General features: G+C 46.4%; 1 protein-coding gene across 5 annotated transcripts in view; it reads right to left on the reverse strand.

The window, feature by feature from the left end:
- Nucleotides 1–17,130, reverse strand: part of PIGQ (phosphatidylinositol glycan anchor biosynthesis class Q) — a 39,533-nt gene that overhangs the window by 10,476 nt on the left and 11,927 nt on the right. For all 5 annotated transcript variants that reach the window (XM_075899045.2, XM_075899043.2, XM_075899042.2 and 2 more), the window contains exons 3-7: nucleotides 13,917–14,048; nucleotides 12,113–12,233; nucleotides 4,048–4,174; nucleotides 2,877–3,030; nucleotides 33–144 (exon numbers count right to left, since the gene is read on the reverse strand). In XM_075899045.2, the coding sequence (XP_075755160.2) occupies nucleotides 33–144; nucleotides 2,877–3,030; nucleotides 4,048–4,174; nucleotides 12,113–12,233; nucleotides 13,917–14,048 (646 nt within the window). The remainder of the gene's footprint in view (nucleotides 1–32; nucleotides 145–2,876; nucleotides 3,031–4,047; nucleotides 4,175–12,112; nucleotides 12,234–13,916; nucleotides 14,049–17,130) is intronic.

Consider the following 17,130-nt stretch of genomic DNA (forward strand, 5'->3'; position numbering starts at 1 on the left):
ATTACAGCACCTCCTAGATGCTCTGCTGCTACCTGATCCAAGTCGTAGGAACAGGAATCCACCCGCTGTCTCAGGACGTTCCACTTTTTTCCGCGGAACAGGCGCCACAGAGATGACAAGCCGTATATCTTCAGGCAGTAGAGCCTGTGCCAAGGGGAGCAACACCACAAATTAGAACCAAGCAATCTCCATCTTGACCACAAAGCAAGTGCCATTGCTACACATACGCTCTCGGTTCAGCAGGGGCAGGGCATGAGCGCGCTGAAGTACACAGATTCACGAGGAGACAACCCACTGGCCAATGAGATAAAACAAAATACTGAATACCTGCTTGGTCAGCGTCCAGCCTGTGCACTGAATGAGGCAGGGAAAAAATAGCAGGTAGGGCACTAGCCTAGGACTTGGGAGACCTGGGGTCAATTTCCTGCTCTGCCTCAGACTTTCTGAGTGACCTTGGGCAAGATCCTTAATCTTCCTGCGCCCTAGTACCAATCTGTACAATGGAGATACCACTAGTTCCTTCCTTCCCTGGGGGGTGGGATGATAAACACATTAAAGGTTTGGAAATGCAATCTACTGATATCTGCTGATGGAGAGCACTGTACCAGAGCTAGGGATTATTATGAATGATCATGTAAAGAGTTTATTCTTATTCATATGCACAAGGGTTTCTCGGACAACCTTTACTCTGGCATTTCCTAACTTGTGAGTGCTTGGTTCTGCAAACCTAATAGTCTTTTAACATCGTTTTATGAGTGCAATTAAAATACATAATCAGATAAAACCCGAAACCACTCTTGTGGAAGTGAGTGCGGGGAGTTTCAGAAAACAGAAGGAAAAGAGCTGAAAGGAGCACGCAGCACAAAGACTGGCATGACGCTCCTATGGGGCTGGAAGAAAAGCTCAGAACAGCACGCCGTGTTCCCAGGACAACTCAACCTTTATGTACCTACAGCGACACTCCTCGGATTGCACCTTGTTTCATTCCTTTGACTGAGACTGCACATGCCAGTCCAGCAATCACCTGACACACCTCCTGGGTCTCTCTGCATAGGAATGCTAGGTGCCATTTATTCACCATGTGCCTACCTTGGAAACAGACCCCAAGAACTCTGCATTTCCTTGGCCACTCAATTTGCCACTTAGGCTGTGTCTAGACTACATGCCTCTGTCGGCAGAGGCATGTAGATTAGGGTTGTAGGCAAAGGCAAATGAAGCCGCGATTTAAATGATCGCGGCTTCATTTACATTTACATGGCTGTCGTGCTGAGCCGACAAACAGCTGATCAGCTGTTTGTCGGCTCGCCGCTAGTCTGGACATTCTCCCTGTCGACATCAAAGCCCTTTGTCGGCAGCCCCGTTATTCCTCGTGCTGTTTGTCGGCTCAGCGCGGCAGCCATGTAAATGTAAATGAAGCCGCGATCATTTAAATCGCGGCTTCATTTACCTTTGCTGAACAAACAAATCTACATGCCTCTGCCGACAAAGGCATGTAGTGTAGACATACCCTTAAAGAGCACTGATTTGCTAGAGAAATTCTCCTCCCTGTTGTTCCATTCCCAGTGTGATCATTTTATTATTTGGGTGCTCCCCACTCTCCGCCCGCTGGGGTCATTCTCCACAGCTGAGTGAGCTTGCTGCAGGCCTCAAGATGAAGTGTCATGTGTAACTATACATGTAACAGGGACGCACGAGCCCTGTAAACTGGCATGCCAAAGCCCACAAGATGAACGTGATTGGCATGGAAGGAACTTCTGTTTTCCTCACCTCCACCCGCTCTGTGCCCTCCCTGAGAGGAACAAAGAACCTCATGCACTCTCTACAGCCAGGAGAGATTTCACGCAAGAGAGCTCTTTGGATGAGCTTCCTACTAGGCAATATTGCTATTAGCCCGTTGCTCTTTAATTATGCAGTCAGATTCTTAAATTAGACATCTCTCTGCCTCTAACCATGCTCAGCATTATGCACAAACTCTCCCTGGTAGTCTCCTCCTTCTGCCCCTACACCATGTGCTGTACCGCTGGGAGAATGCCGTGTCTACACTGGATAGGCAGGAGCTTCCCTATTTATTCCCCTCAGCTAGTCTGTCTCCTCTCTAAGGCTGCTATTCTCCCCACAGTTTGTGATGTGAAGGATGCCCCTGTGTCAATGTAGCTCATCAGCAGAACATATTTGTTCTGAATTCTTCTGTCAAGAACAGCTTTGACATACCTAGTGTAGAATGTGACATGAAAGGCAGAATGAGCATCAGCCATTTGCATCCATATCCTTGGCCTCCCCAGGTCACACCCATTCTCCTGTGACTGTAAAGTGCACATGGCCCTCTAGTGGGGCAGAAAGAGTAATACAGTGGCAATTTAACCACAAAGTTGGGCAAGCTGAGGGTGGCCGTTGAAAATCCAGCCAGGTTACTTGGTAGGGATGCAGTCCTCTGAAGCAAAGGAGAGGTAGGGCTGCCAATTCTGGTTGGATGTATCCCTGGAGGTTTCCTCACACGACAAAGATTAATCTTTAATTAGAGGTTAAGTCCTGCAGACTCCAGGACAACCCAGAGGGCTGGCAAACTTAGCCAGAGAGGTCATTTCTGGAGCAGCCTTAAGGACAAGTTATCTCCTCAGATCTAGGGCTCCTGGACAAACTGATCTCTCTCACTCCACTCCTCAGCTTAGTTTTACTTTTGTAACCACCACTGTCAAAAGGGGGAAGATACTTACATGTGGGTGCTTTTATCGCTCAATGCTGAGCCTCCATAACTAGGACACAATGTAATTGGCTTAACTAATTTTGGTTTTGCCCCTGTTAAATCAACAGGGTCACACCAGAGACCAACTAGGCCCACTACGACGTTTGTTTCTCGACAGGCCCAATCCACCCACCTGGCTCCATAGACGTAGAAGCAGTAGATATGGAAGGTTAGGAGGGCAATGATGTCGGAGAGAATGGAGAGCATCACAGTCAGGCCCAGGCAGGCTGACAGGCCAACATACCAGAGAATCCTTTCGATGAATGGAGACATCAGGTGGATATAGCCTGGGGGAAGTTGGAAGAGTAACAGCGTACAAAGGATATCTCAATTGCCCTCTGGAGTCTCAGATGAAACTCTGGATAGCCTCAGCGTCTCTCTCCCACCACCCCTCACAGAAAGCCGTTGCAGAGATCATAAGTGAGATCATATGAAAGTAAAAGCAGCAAATTCTGTTAGACTGCCATTTTATATCTACAATGGCTGATAAATACCACCCCTTTCATCCTAGGAGTGGTAGTTTTAGTGAGCCACATAGACACCTAACAGCCTGCCCAGACAAGGCCGTCTTGCTATTCCTCTGTCTTCCCGGGTAACATTTTCAGGACCGTACTAATCCATGACTGATACATTTGCACCAAAATCTCCTACTCCAACAGAAACCACCACAAAGTAGTTGTGAAAATGGTCTGTGCAACATTTTTAGTGGCGTGAAGCTTCTCTGATCACCATTGAGATAGGGTGAAACCTTGGAAAACCAGAGCTCTGCTTAATTCATTTGACTATCTCCGTCTGCTCAGTTACTAAGGATTCTGTGACCAATGAGTCTACTTTCCAACATAAAACAATACCCTTATGACCAGTGAGATTCCATTTAAAGGTTGGGGAAGAATGCAGGCACGAGATAGTTTGAAATCGTGAATACTAAACTAAAGTCAGTTACAGGACAGGTGCTATACTTCAACCACAAATAAGATTTCCCCACTACCATGCTGTTGCACTACCCATTGTCAGGCAGATGAAAAAGTCTGGACCTTCTTTTGGACAGCAACCATTACTGGTACCAAATAAATTAGCTCCACTTTGTCTTTTATTTTCTGCCAAGTAACTAGCTGAGTACAGGACTTATTTTGCATCATTTCCCGGTGTGGATTCTATGAATCCGAATTTGGCTCATGTTCCCAGACCAGAAAATGTGTCCTTGCCAGATCAATTTTGATTCATCATACAACAGTCTGACAATCTTAGAGAGTAGGCAGGGAGAAATGAGAAGGAAAGATGAAAGGTTAAACAATAGCACTTACTAATCCACAGATGAATATGGTAAAGGAAGAACCGGCCCAACACCTGGTCCAAAGCCCGGTTCATTTTTAAACCAGCTGGCACACCCATTAGCCACTGAAGCAGGTCCTGGAGCTCTTTGGCTATGTGCTGCCAACATAAGGAGACAAACAATCTTAATCAACAGAAAGCTATTACACTGTACATGCAGAGCTCCCCCCACGTGCAAATGACATCTCTGAAAAAAATCTCACCACTCCTCGAAAACCTTTGGAGAAAAACTCTTGCAGAGACATAAAAAATACTATAGGAGTTACATGGGAAATAGAATATACCTCATGATGAGTCACTGACCCCTTTCTGAACCTTCAGGGTGTGTCTACACAGCACCCTTACCTCAAAATAAGCTACACAATTTGCACTATGCAAATGACTTAGCTTATTTCAATCTTATTTCCAAAATAAGGTGCTATTCTGAAACATCCCTTAACCCTCGTGCAATGAGGTTTACAGGGATGTTGGAATAGCGAGCCCATTCGATTTAGATGTAACGGGCTTGCTCTTCTTAAGATGCAGAATAGCTGTGTAGACATAGCCTAAGATACTACCACCTAAGAACAGGATCCCCTTAGAAGCCTTGTCAGAAATTCAGTCAGATTGTGCTTCTGACAAACCCTTTGGCAGGAGAACAACCACCAGGATGATTTTCACAGAAGGATCTCCTGAGGTCTTGATCACTCCTGAGAGCTAAGTAAACTTTGGCTACCCAAAGTGACACATATTAGAGATAATCAAATTGTTAAGATGAGGGAGAAATCTGTCTGAGGAAGAATGCTATACAAACAGCCTCAAACTCTTCTGAAAATCCCAGCCTCTCTCTTCCTTGACAAAAAGGTGTGTAGAAGCTTCAGGGGTAGCCAAGTTAGTCTGTACAGGTAAACTGAAAAAACAACAAATAATCTGGTAGCACTTTATAGACTAACAAAACATGTAGATGGTATCTTGAGCTTTCATGGGCACAGCCCACTTCTTTAGATGACTGGAGTAGTGGATGTCTAGGACCAAAATAAATAGGGGAGACGGGGGGGGAGGGGGGAAGGGAAGTGGAAGAAGGGAAAATTGGGAGGGGAGGAGACAAGAAAAGGCAGGGAGTAAAAAAATATCTCAAGGGAAAGCCGAGTGTGTAGTTATCCCACTGTAAAAAAATAAATAAATAAACCACAGTAGTGACAAGGCACATGTATTGCTTTCCATGAGATAAATTAGGTGAGGTCAGCTATGGGAGGGGGGCATAGTGCAAATCTCAGCTAGTAATCTTGCAGTAAACATTGCAAGTGCTGTGTTTCCATTTGGTACACAAGAGAACTATCACATGTTAGTTACCTCGATGTAAAAAAACACTTTTGCATCAATGAAGGGAAGCCTAAGGGAGTTGGGTGCCTAAATCGCACACAAAGCCAAACATATACCTACAATGATGGATCATGCTGGTGACTCTAGATTTGGTGCCTTAGAACTGATGGATTATGGACCTAATTCCCCAAAGATGCATGTGTATAACATCTATTCATCCTAGAGTCACAAAGACATTGCTGAGTTTATACACAGAACAGCCACACATACTTTTAGTTCAGTAGTAGATAACATTTTCAATATGAACACCATTTTCCTTGCCACCTGGATTGTGTGTTAATCTCATCCACTCTCCTTTGCCCTAACACCCCTAAACACTTTTATTGCAAGGCAGGGCTGGCTTGTACCAATGAATCTGGCCTCGCTGGTGAGAAAGAAGTGCCAGATACTTTATAAATAGAGTTCTGTGAATATTTAAAACGTCGGAGCTGTAGCTTAGCAAAAGGATTTTTTAATTTTAATTAAATATTTACATGTTTGAGAGCAGTCCAAGGCTGTTCTCTGGTATGGAAAATTACCAAAGTCCTTAGATGACTCCAGTTTGTAGTTAAACCCTGAGCATTTGCTGAGCGTTCCTACACGATGGCATGGCTGTTGTTGCTTTGTCGGCCCTAGGGTGTCGCCTCTTATGGGTTTTTTTTTGTTTGTTTTTTTTGTTGCTGTGAAATGCTTTAGAGCTGATGGACAGCAAGAAGAAACAGACTAAAACACACGACTTTAAGAGACCAATCCTCTAGCTGCAGTCATTAATACTGAATGTGCCAGATATTAATAGACGTGTGCAGTGAGTTACATGGAAGTAGTTTCATTAAGGTGCTGTGGGAGCATCCCCAACCTTGAGAACACAGCAAAAGCAGCTTAGATCAGCTCACTCTGGAATGACTTTCTTGTTTAAGTGCAGTGCAGCTGTTCTTCTCCACAGAGACTTTGACGGTAGTTAGGCATCAAAGGAGAATGCCATCCCATTTGGGGTAGGTAGCAGGGCACATGGAGAGGCGAGGAAGAGCTCTTAATGGGCGGTGTCTAGCCCCTGTCCGCTGCGGGCCTGGCTGTGTCGCAGGCAGAGGCTGCTCTGGCCAGGCTGGAGCAGCCCCTGCCTGCAGCAGTAGGCCTGCTCCTGCCCACCTACCCTTCTTCCCTCCCTTTTATCAGTTAACCAATTAAACATCACATTTAACCAGTTAAGCGGGATTTTACATCCCTCGTGGTTCCATAAAACTCATAGCAAACCGTAGATGTTCAAAAGCTATACGTTATAAGTTCAGTGCCTAGCACAACAGGCGCTGGCTTCTAGGCACTGCTGGACTACAACTAGGAAATAATAATTACCAAGCCAACATCTTTCCCCCATTTTATTTATGGATTAGCAGAATATGACTGACAAGGGACTTGTTTTAAAATGTGACTCAAGATTAGGTCAATTAGCGCTAACATAGCATGGGAAATATTCAGCATGGTGTAAGTGGGGCACAATCTGTGACAAATAATCAACAGGGGTCTGTCCCAAAAAGCTTGCAGTTCAAATGCATGAGCAAAACAAACAGAGAACCTAGACAGCATGGGGGAATTGGCCTTTATAACCACAACACTTCATACAGAAGGTGAGCAGTGAGAAGGCTTTGGGTTTTTTGCAAGCAGGGAAGAGGATTTAGTGTAGATCAGCGTGAGGCTTTTGAGGGAAGGGGAAGCTTGGAAGCAGGCAGTCGGGAGCTGCCAGCAGAGATGCTTATGTTGAGCAGAGGAGGAGGAAGGTGTGTAGGAGGTGGCGAGGGCAGATATGGAACTAAGAAAGGTTATTTTCCACTATGCATTCTGACAACTGACTCCAAGGCCGGCCTTTTGTACTGCACACAGCTACTGCTTAGCTGTCTCTGAATCACAGCCACTTCTTTCACTGGCAAAAGCAGCTTGTAATTATAGGCAGCACTGCACAGCTAGTCAAGCTGTGACAGAGGGCACTGAAGCCGATGAGGCCTTGTGCATTATTGACAATTGCCAGCTAAATGCTGATTTCAGAATCACTACCCCTGGGGATGCTGAATGAAGGGGGAGGCGCGCAGCTGGATTTCCTCACAGCAGGTTGGGCTTTCAGTGCTGGCAGCTGGAAAAGGAGAAAGTGACTTATCTATTGTTTCAGTCTCTACAGACAGGGCGCGTGGGAAGATGTGATGTACTGGGGTGCAAGCCAGACCAGTGGGGGGCTGTCACCCTTGTCCTACAACCTGCAGTACTGTGCAATGCCTGACTCTTGTAGCTTCCAACATGGACTGCTCACACACAGCCTGGCAGCACGCAGGTCCCTCCCAGACATGTTTGTGGAACTGCAGCCTGCCAGTCACACACTGGCTCTCACCAGCTTTTGTCATATGGCACAGTGTCCCCGTGCAGTCCCAGTCCTGGATTTTCTTCGGAACTACTGTTTTATACTGCCCGCCCCCTCCAGGACAGTCCAAATACGTTAACTCCATTATTCCTTTAAGAGAATAATATACACACAGCTTGCCACTCTCAGTGAAGTTATCCAGACACTTTAGCTTAAACACATTGGATTACATAAAACACCAAACCAAGTTTATTAACTACAAAGAGCCTGGGAGTACAAGCAATGAGGTAGGAGAGTCAGAAACGGTTACAAGAAAATAAAGATTAAATGCATTCTAGTGCCTGACAAACTATACTAGATTCATAGGAAAGTTTCTCGCCTCATGCTTCCAACAGTCTTACCAAACTTCAGGGCAGACCCCCTCCTCCAGAGTCCAACTGCTGCTTCTTTTGTCTTCCCAAGTGCAAAGAGTGAGATGGACAGGGAGAGAGAGGAAGGGTCTCTTGGGGTGTTTGCCCTTCCTTTTTATAGCGTCAGTCCTCCCCTGAAAAGCATTTCAGGCCAAGAACCAAGAGATGGGCTGTGGACAGGAGGAGCTGGTGGAGGAAGGAGATCTCATGTTGTTTCTTTGCTAAGATGCAGAGCTCTTTGTCCCTGCCCCTCTTCTGTGCCAAACAATGGCCACTTGATAAGTGATAATTAGCCCTGCAAATCTGTGGACATCCACTTTATATTCGTGGGTATCCACATCCGCAGATGTGGATGCAGATATCCGCAATTCATTTTTATGGATGTGGATACATATTTTGTATCCAGAACCCTGCAAATGTGTGGCTATCTGCTTTATATCCATGTGTATCGGCATCCACAGATATCAATGGCTCCTTTTCATGGATATAGATGCAGATACAAATTTTGTATCTGTGCAGGGCTTTATTGATAATCCATCAGCTTTGCGGACACCTGGCTGGGGCATCAGCTTGCCCTTTGTCTTAGAGAAATCGGTTTAGCCATTTCCCTAACTTACCGGGGAAACACACCTCAGACATGATGTCAGAGTATGTTCACAACTCTACACAATGTTTCTACATGCATTTTACCACTGGGTTACTGATGAGCGAGTTGTAAGATTTCAAATGATACTCTCAAGGCGTGTCTTGTACACAGACATTCCAGTAGCCTGTCAGATGTGAATACAAGGGCGCATTTTGTCACAGAAGGGATGGAAGGTTTGGTAAGTCTAACCTAGAGTAAGCTGGTTAAATTCCAATTAACATGCAACAGAAGAGACGAGCCAACAACATGGTCTCTAGAAGTGAAAGAGGCAGGAGAGAAGAGGCTTATGCTGAATGGAATCAAAAGGAGAAAGCAAGGAAAACTATACACTGCATTTCTTCCCACGCAGCTTAAAGTTTGCTCATATCAAATCTGTTGAAGCAAACTCTCTTCTTGCATGCCAGGAACTGTGGAAACAGATTAAGTGGTCTTGATGCAAGATGCCTAGAGACCAATGGCATTAGTCGACCCAGAGCATATATCAAAAATAGGATAGCATTGAGCACGGGAAAAGTCATAATAATCAAAAACACTGGGAAAGTTTTTATTACCAAACTTGGCAACTTTTAGCCAGCCTGACAGAGCTCAAGTGCGGGGAATAATGCATGCCAGATAGAGATGCTGTAGCTAGCTTGTTAGTCCTCCTTGCTGTTTTCACTGGAGGATGGAGCAGAGGGGATCTTACAGTCATATTAGAAAACAAAATGATGCTGGCTTCACCACATGCACTGAAGTCACCAGGGTGGTATTTCTGGATGGCTCAGGCCTGCCTCTTTTATGAGCACCTGATGCCTACTCTGTGCTCTCTGAAGTCCATGAAAGAGCTCCCAATGACTTTGGAGGGCTCTTTCTGTGCCAACAGAGAAGAAACTAGGTTCCTGAAGCAAGGGGAAATTGTAATGGCATGAAATCTCTTTGATAATCATGGACAGAGCAGTAAAGCAACAGCTTAGACAAACAGAGAAGGGCAAACGCTCTTGGGTGCACATGAGCTCTCTATGTTTCTGAGCTACCATAGGGCCAGAAGGAAGTAATGGACACTGCAACCTCTACATGGGAGTGAATGATGTATCTGCATGACTGAAGAGGAGAAAATGAGTAATTCCGGCAGCTTCCCCACCCAGGGCAGGTGGTGTGGTCCAATGCACTTTGAGCACTGAGTGTCCATCTGCCACTGACACTGAGCAGATGGAATACTTGAGTTCACCTGTGCACATGGGAACGGAGCCAAAAGCCATCGTCCTCTCAGACCTGCTAAGAAATCAGACTGCAGAGAACGCGAGAGGACAGGTTCTCCTCCAGCCCTCCCATCTCCACATGGGAACAAACTTCAGAACAAGAGAGCATAAAGAGTCTGAGCGTGTCTCTCCCATTAACCTACCACTGCAAATACTGGAAGGGGAGACTTGTATTCCAGCCATCTCCTCTCCCTTTCCCAGCAACACCTTGTGGCTGAAACTGAGCCCCCCTTGAAAGTTCCACGAGACAACTGCAATGAGCCACGTTCAGCTCTTGCATGATAAATGCACGACAGGCTCTTCGCTTGCTGTGTCCCACGCAGAAAGATGATCACAGAAGTGCTACTAGTTTGGCCAAGTATGTTGTTAGTGTGAGGAGCAGCGAGCAAAGGGACCAACCACAGGGGAGCTGTGAGCTTCTCCCAATAAGTGGACAAAAGGGAGAAAGTAAGTTGCTGATGGAATTCCTCACAAGCTGGACTGGCGTCTCTTCCCATCTAGACACTGGAGACAGTAAGTGAGGACTCCTGCAGCCGAGGCATGGTCAGACACAAGGAAAGATCTGTCCCTTTTCCCCAGAAACCCAAGAGAAGGGATGATGCTGTGCAGCCTTATCACAGTATTCATCGACATGTGACAATGCTAAGTCCAAAAATGAGCGAGCACATACTGACACAATATCACAACACAAATGTTGCAACTCACGAGAGGGATGCACATATTTTGAGGTTTTCTGCAATGACAAGTGGTCCTTTAGCTAGTAAAGGTATAGTTCTACTTCAACAATGATTTACGCACAAACAGGTATGCAATTTGTTCCCAAGACGCAAACAAAGAAAAGGTTAAACTGTAGTGAAGGTTGCAGGTGCCTTATTATCCCTACATCTATGTTCAAGTTACACATTTAGAATACAAGTAACTAGCTGGAGTTCCCTGGCATTGCTCGGGACAGCTGATATAACTGAGGTGAGGAACCTGAGGGGAGGGAGGGGGAAGGGAGCTGTGCGCCTGCCACCTGCGCCCGAGCCTGCCCTCCACCTTCTTGTCCCTCCGCCGGCCTTAGTGAGTGACTGGCCCTGCCACTTCCCCTGGGAAGCCACTTCTCCCCGCACTGCCAAGCTCCATGCAGCCCCGGGAAGAGGCATCCATCTCTCATCTCTTCCCTCCCACAGTCCCTTAAAACCTTCTCCTGGATAAAAGGTTATCCCATGCAAAGTTTGATTGCAGTAGCTCTTATAGTGTCCAAGTTATTAGTGCACAAACATACAAACATTCTCCTTTATATATTAGATTAGATTAGGGGCTATATTAGATTAGTGCACGGCAAGCTGGGGTGTGAACAAATAGTGTACTAGCCTGCCACGCACTAATTAGCCTTGTAGAGAAGTCCTTTGTGCCTTGTGTCATGCTCATTCTTTGGTCAGTTAGGGCCTGAGGTTGGAGAATGGCACAGGAAGAGGGGAGTTTCCCCAATCTGTCATTAACACGCTTGAGAGAGCATTTCAGTGATACCTACCCTGACTGGCTACTGCCCTGAGAACTCACCCCCACCATGCTCTCCCTAAAGTCAGCTGACTCAGCTTCAAAAGTTTCCTTCTCAGTTTACTTTCTGAGACCTAACTGGGTTCACATTTTTCTTTCTTTTTTCCTCTCCCAGATACTACACTAGAAGAGTAGCTTGAGGCACTTCCCGTTAACTCTGTAATACAGACATCCCAGGTGGATAAGCGCTCTGTTCTCTAGCCTCAGAGTTATTTATTGTGCCCATGATGTAACTGTTACCTTGTGAGCAGGAAGTGCCCTCTAGAAAACTCCTCATTTGTATGCACTGGATACGCAGAGGACAGCAACACCGTGGTTGATTAGTCTCAACAGGTTTAGTTTGAAGATTTAATCACTTGTAAGGAGGCCTAATTTTTGTGACTTCAATCAGAAAGTTTCTCTTCTCTGCATGAGATCCTCACACACCGGCCCTGCCTCTCTACAGGCACAAGTACAAACTGATGGTCACCTTCTACCCCAGAGATGAACAGTATGAGCAATTCTAGCCAGACTCACATCAGCCACTGGGATAAGGGTGTCCGCTAACTGGCCAATCCGATTCTCTCTGTACAGCCAGGACATGAGCAGTATTCCCAGAGCCATGTCAACGAGGAGGGAAACAAAGGTGTTGGCTTTCCTGCATTCAGGAAAAAGAACAAAGTTAGAGCACAGGAAGAAGGTTGTTTCATGTTTGGATAACAATCCTCACCAGCTTCATTTCCATGGCACCTTTTGTTTCTAAATGCCATCGAGACTCTATACACAGAACAGGGACTGGGTTGCTTTCCTATTATTAATATACTGCTGTCTCTTGGGTCAGACACAGCAACCATACTGAGTAAGAATGCAAAACAACAGGTTTTCGCTGGGGAAGTGAATGGTTGGATTGAAATTCCAAGAGGAATGTTAGGTAAGTGCCCATGTTGGGATTCAGCTGATAAATTCACCATCCCTTGGAGTATATAAATGGAGGTCAGAGGCCCTTTTAAAAGATATGCCTCAGTTCAAACCACGAGTTACTGAGCTATATAATGTTTACTGACATAGCAGGGTAGAATAATTCCCCTTCCCCCTGCTGCCAAAGTTTCTGGATGAAATTCTATGGCTTGAGTTGTGCACAAAATCAGACTAAATAATCACAGTATTACTTTTGGCCTTAAAATCTATTAGTGTATTTTAAGTGTTCCCCCGGAGCCCATGACTATAGTATCAACACACTACACTTAATTTGCACAGTGATGGCCTTAAGGAATCTACAGCCATCTCTGATCTTTGCCTCTCACTCTTCTACTCACTGTGGGGTTGTGTTTTTGCTTGGTTTTTCTGTTTGATGTTTATTGCAGCTGTGGGTATTCCTCGCGTCAGTTACCAGAGGATGGCTCTTCAGAACACTGGGATTAAGTGGGTGGGGATTAATACTCTTACTCTCCTGGCATGTGACCTTGATTTTATCTCCCATCTTATTAATTCAATGCCCGTGAAAGCAAAGGCTCTACAGAACTGCAGAGCAAGTCTCCCTGTGCAGCTCTGCCAGTGCATCCCAGTCCTGCTTCCCAGGCTAGGTCACTGACACTAAGTTTCTGGATGGAAACTTAAATGTTTCTTAGCAGTAGCAGAGGTGTTCTGGAGGCATCAGCATGTGTTCGGGGGGGGGGGGGGAGGGAGAGGGGATTATATGAGGACGAGAGCAATAGGATTAAAAAGTCTGTCCCTCACTGCAACTCTGCAAAAAATTAAAGCCACCCCACATATTCCTGCTCATACCATCATATTACTACTACAAAACAAGATGCCTGTTTGATAAAAAAAACAAGCTTGCTATTCAATGCAAGAAAACAAGTGGGTGGCAACCTCAGTATCAGCTGTATGATAGTGCAGGTTGAACCTCTCTGGCTCAGCACCCTGGGGACTTGACTGGTTCCAAAAGAGAGAATTTTCCAGACCACAGAAGGTCAACATTGTCTAGCAGCATGACCAACACTCCCACTGCTTCCTGGGCTGTTAGAAGACATTTAGGGGTTAATCAGAGCTAAATAACAGCACAGAACACTGAGAGCCAGGACTGGTGGCTGTAAACAAACTTTATGTGACTATGGGAACACACCCATGAAAAGTAGACATCCAGCTAACACAAATTATTCTGGATGATGGATGTTTCTGGACCAGAGAGTTCTGAACGAGAGAGGTTCAACCTGTACCAGAGCCAGAGGAGGATGAATTTCTTTAAATCTATAGAAGAAATTGGTTGGTGCCTTATGAAGGCTCCAGTTGGTGACAGGTGTCACAGTGGGCTTATGCACACATGCACGCACACACATACCTCATTAGTTGGGTCTGGTTCTGAGCCTTCTTGTTGCTGCTGATGAGCTGAAGGTGCTCCAGCCGGTGTCCCAACTGTTCACAAGTAGAGAGTTTACTCCAGATGAAAGACAAAGGCCAAAACTTCAGCACTCTGCAGAAACACAAGGGGAATCCCCTCTGATACTTTTTCCAGTGAAACAAGTGGTATGTTGTTTCTGAAAATTCCCACACAAACACTTACTTCAGGTGTAGTTAAGGCTGTGTACACACATAAGTGGTTTGAGTACAGAATAAAAGCCTTCAACCACTAGAAAGATAAGCCAGGCAGATTTAAGGCAGTCCGTCCAAACAAGACACCTGAATAACCATAACTGTCCCTACAAAGATGCCAGTCTACCAGCTTCCCTTGCGTCGAGTTCACTCTCTGGAGAAGGCTGAATTCCATTTTTAATGACGGCAGGTGGATCAGGATGTATGTGTAGGACTGTACGCTACCCTCAAGCCATACCCGATCTCCCACTAACGGGAGGCTTGCATAGCGAGCAAAGAGACAGGGGAGCCTTTTTGCACTCGCTACATTTTTAGGCTGGGGTCATTCACACCCAACTCTTACTGAATTTCACTGAAACTTGGGCTTCTTTGAAAACCCCAGCCTTGGTTACCAATACTGTCTAGTTAAGTGTCTGCAGCCGCATGGCTAAGCAGCATAAATATCAAAGTGGGGTGGGGGAGAGTCAGTTTTTTACTGAAGTCAACAGGAGTTGCGCTCATTGCTACTGGAGCTTAGTTTGGCCGTGGGAGTATTGGAGAGGTTGCAGCATGCGTTACATTAACAGTAAGTGAGCTTCTTTCTTTGTGCCCACCTATTAACCACCTTTTCAAGGGTGTCACCCCCCCAGTTCCTTGGCATGTTCACGTATGTGTCACTCAGTCTGCACACACACACCCCACCCCGAGTGCCAACTCCGTGCAAGTTACCGTACTTTGCTCCTGAATTTACAGCACTGCTGGATCTGGATTTCCATGGGGCTTGCTCTGGCTTTCTCCAAACTTCACTTGGCTGAATTTAGCCTGGGGTCTAGCAGCAAGAGCACGTGTTTGAAAGGGGCCAGTGTAACACACTCCTGGGCCCTGTGCTGCAATTCATACATCATTCTAGCTACCCAAGCACGAGCAGAGCAATCCAACCCACAAATGGTAAGTGGGTGGCTAGCTGGGAACTTTGCAGTATTCAGTGAGGATGCCCCTCTGGGTCCCTCTAGCTCAGTGGTCCCCAACCTTTTGGGGCTGCCGGGCACTTGGGGGCGGGGCCGCACACACGCTGTGCGTAAGGGGGCGGGGCCGCTCACCGGCCACGTGACTGGGGCGGGGCCAAACATGCGCCACACGCCCGAGGCTGGCAGCAGCATGTGCTGCAATCCCCGGCAGGGGCTGCCCAGGTTCCGCGCGGCCGGGGCCGGTGCAGGCATGCACGGCGCCCCCAGGGCCGGGGCCGGCAAGGGCGCGCGCGGCCGGGGCAGCGCACCTGGGGGAAGGGCCAGGGCCGGCAAGGGCACGCGTGGTGCACCCAGGGCCGGGGCCGGCCATGCGTCCGAGACTGGCACCTGCCGCACGCCCGGGGGCGGGGCCAGCCCAGATTGCTCCGCGGGCGCACGTAAAGGGCCCGGCGGGCGCCATGGCGCCCGCAGGCACCAGGCTGGGGACCACGGCTCTAGCTGCACTTCACAGTGGGTTTGTCATGTTCAAACCCAGAGCCCTGGAAGTCTCCCCCCCAACTCCCCAGTTCAAATATTAGATGCACTGGCTTTGAACACCATGCAGTGTGCTCTGAATCATTCTCCTTAATTCAGGGTCTTCGAATTACTCTGCTGTTCACTCCAGCCATTCACCTGACAGCCAAACGAATGCACTGCTGTTCAGCTGGCCTATCAGGGTGTAACATCCAAAATGACAGGAGCGGGGAAGGAAGCACAGTACGTTACTACATTGGCCACTGATCTTGCAGACCTGGGTTCACAGATGCAATCATGCACAAGTGGAGAGAAGTTTTCTTTTCTGATCATCATGTTCTAACTCAGGGGTTCACAAATGATGGTCTGCAGCTCATCTGCTGGAGCAGAGACTCCTGCTACAAAGGCAGGAAAAAGGAAGAGAGCTTGCCCTTCCCAATGAAGTTGTCCACTGCTCCAGCCCTGGAGAAGCTGAAACTCAGTACTAAACTTCACTAAAACCAACCTCCACTCCTCACTCCCAGTCCCCTCCCCCCCCACAAAAATACCCCAGAAAAGGAAAAGTAGAAATATTGAAAAAATAAAGCAGTTGTAGAATCATCTATGGAAAATCCCATTTGTAATACTACCCAAGCAGAACAAACAAAAATACTTCTAGGATTTTATATTAACCCTACAATGTAAGGCAAGTTGCCACAAATGCTCCTGTTTGTTTTTCAGCCTTATAGGATGCAGTTGGGTTTCTTATACATGTAACAGAAAACAATTCTAATATGAAGCAGAATGACTGGCCTTTATATCGTTACACTATTTAAATGGAGACGTTTTGAGCAATGAGAGAGGAAAAAGTTCGGAAAAGGACAACAAAAACAATTTGGGGTTTGGAAAGGCTGCCATATGAGGAGAGATTATTAAAACTGGGACTTTTTAGCTTTGAAAAGAGGAGGCTAAAGGGGTATATGCTAGAGGTCTATAAAATCCTGACTGGTGCAGAGAAAGTAAAGAAAGAAAAGTTATTTACTTGTTCCCATAACCCAAGAACTAGGGGTTACTAAATGAAATGAATAGGCAGCAGATTTAAAACAAACAAAATAAAGTTTTTCTTCACACAACACACAGTCAACCTGTGGAACTCCTTGCCAGAGGATATCATGAAGACCAGGACTGTAACAGGGTTCAAAAATGAACTAGATAAATTCAGAGAGGAGAGGTCCATCAATGGCTATTAGCCAGGACGGGCAGAGATGGTGTCTCTAGCCTCTCTTTGTCAGAAGCTGGGAATGGATGACAGGGGAGGGATCATTTGATGATTCCCTGTTCTGTTCACTCCCTCTGGGGCACCTGGCATTGGCCACTGGCTGACCCGGCACGGACGTTCTTATATCGGGAGTGTTTTCAAATGTGAATAATTTAAGGTACTTTGCAGAGAATTTTGATTTTCCAGTTCAGATAATATGTTCCAAGACTCTGGATGGATATGGCAGATTCCAGATGAAAAGCAAC

This window comes from Pelodiscus sinensis, chromosome 15 (assembly GCF_052426305.1).
Source record: "Pelodiscus sinensis isolate ZL-2025 chromosome 15, ASM5242630v1, whole genome shotgun sequence".
NCBI classification, from domain to species: domain Eukaryota; kingdom Metazoa; phylum Chordata; order Testudines; family Trionychidae; genus Pelodiscus; species Pelodiscus sinensis.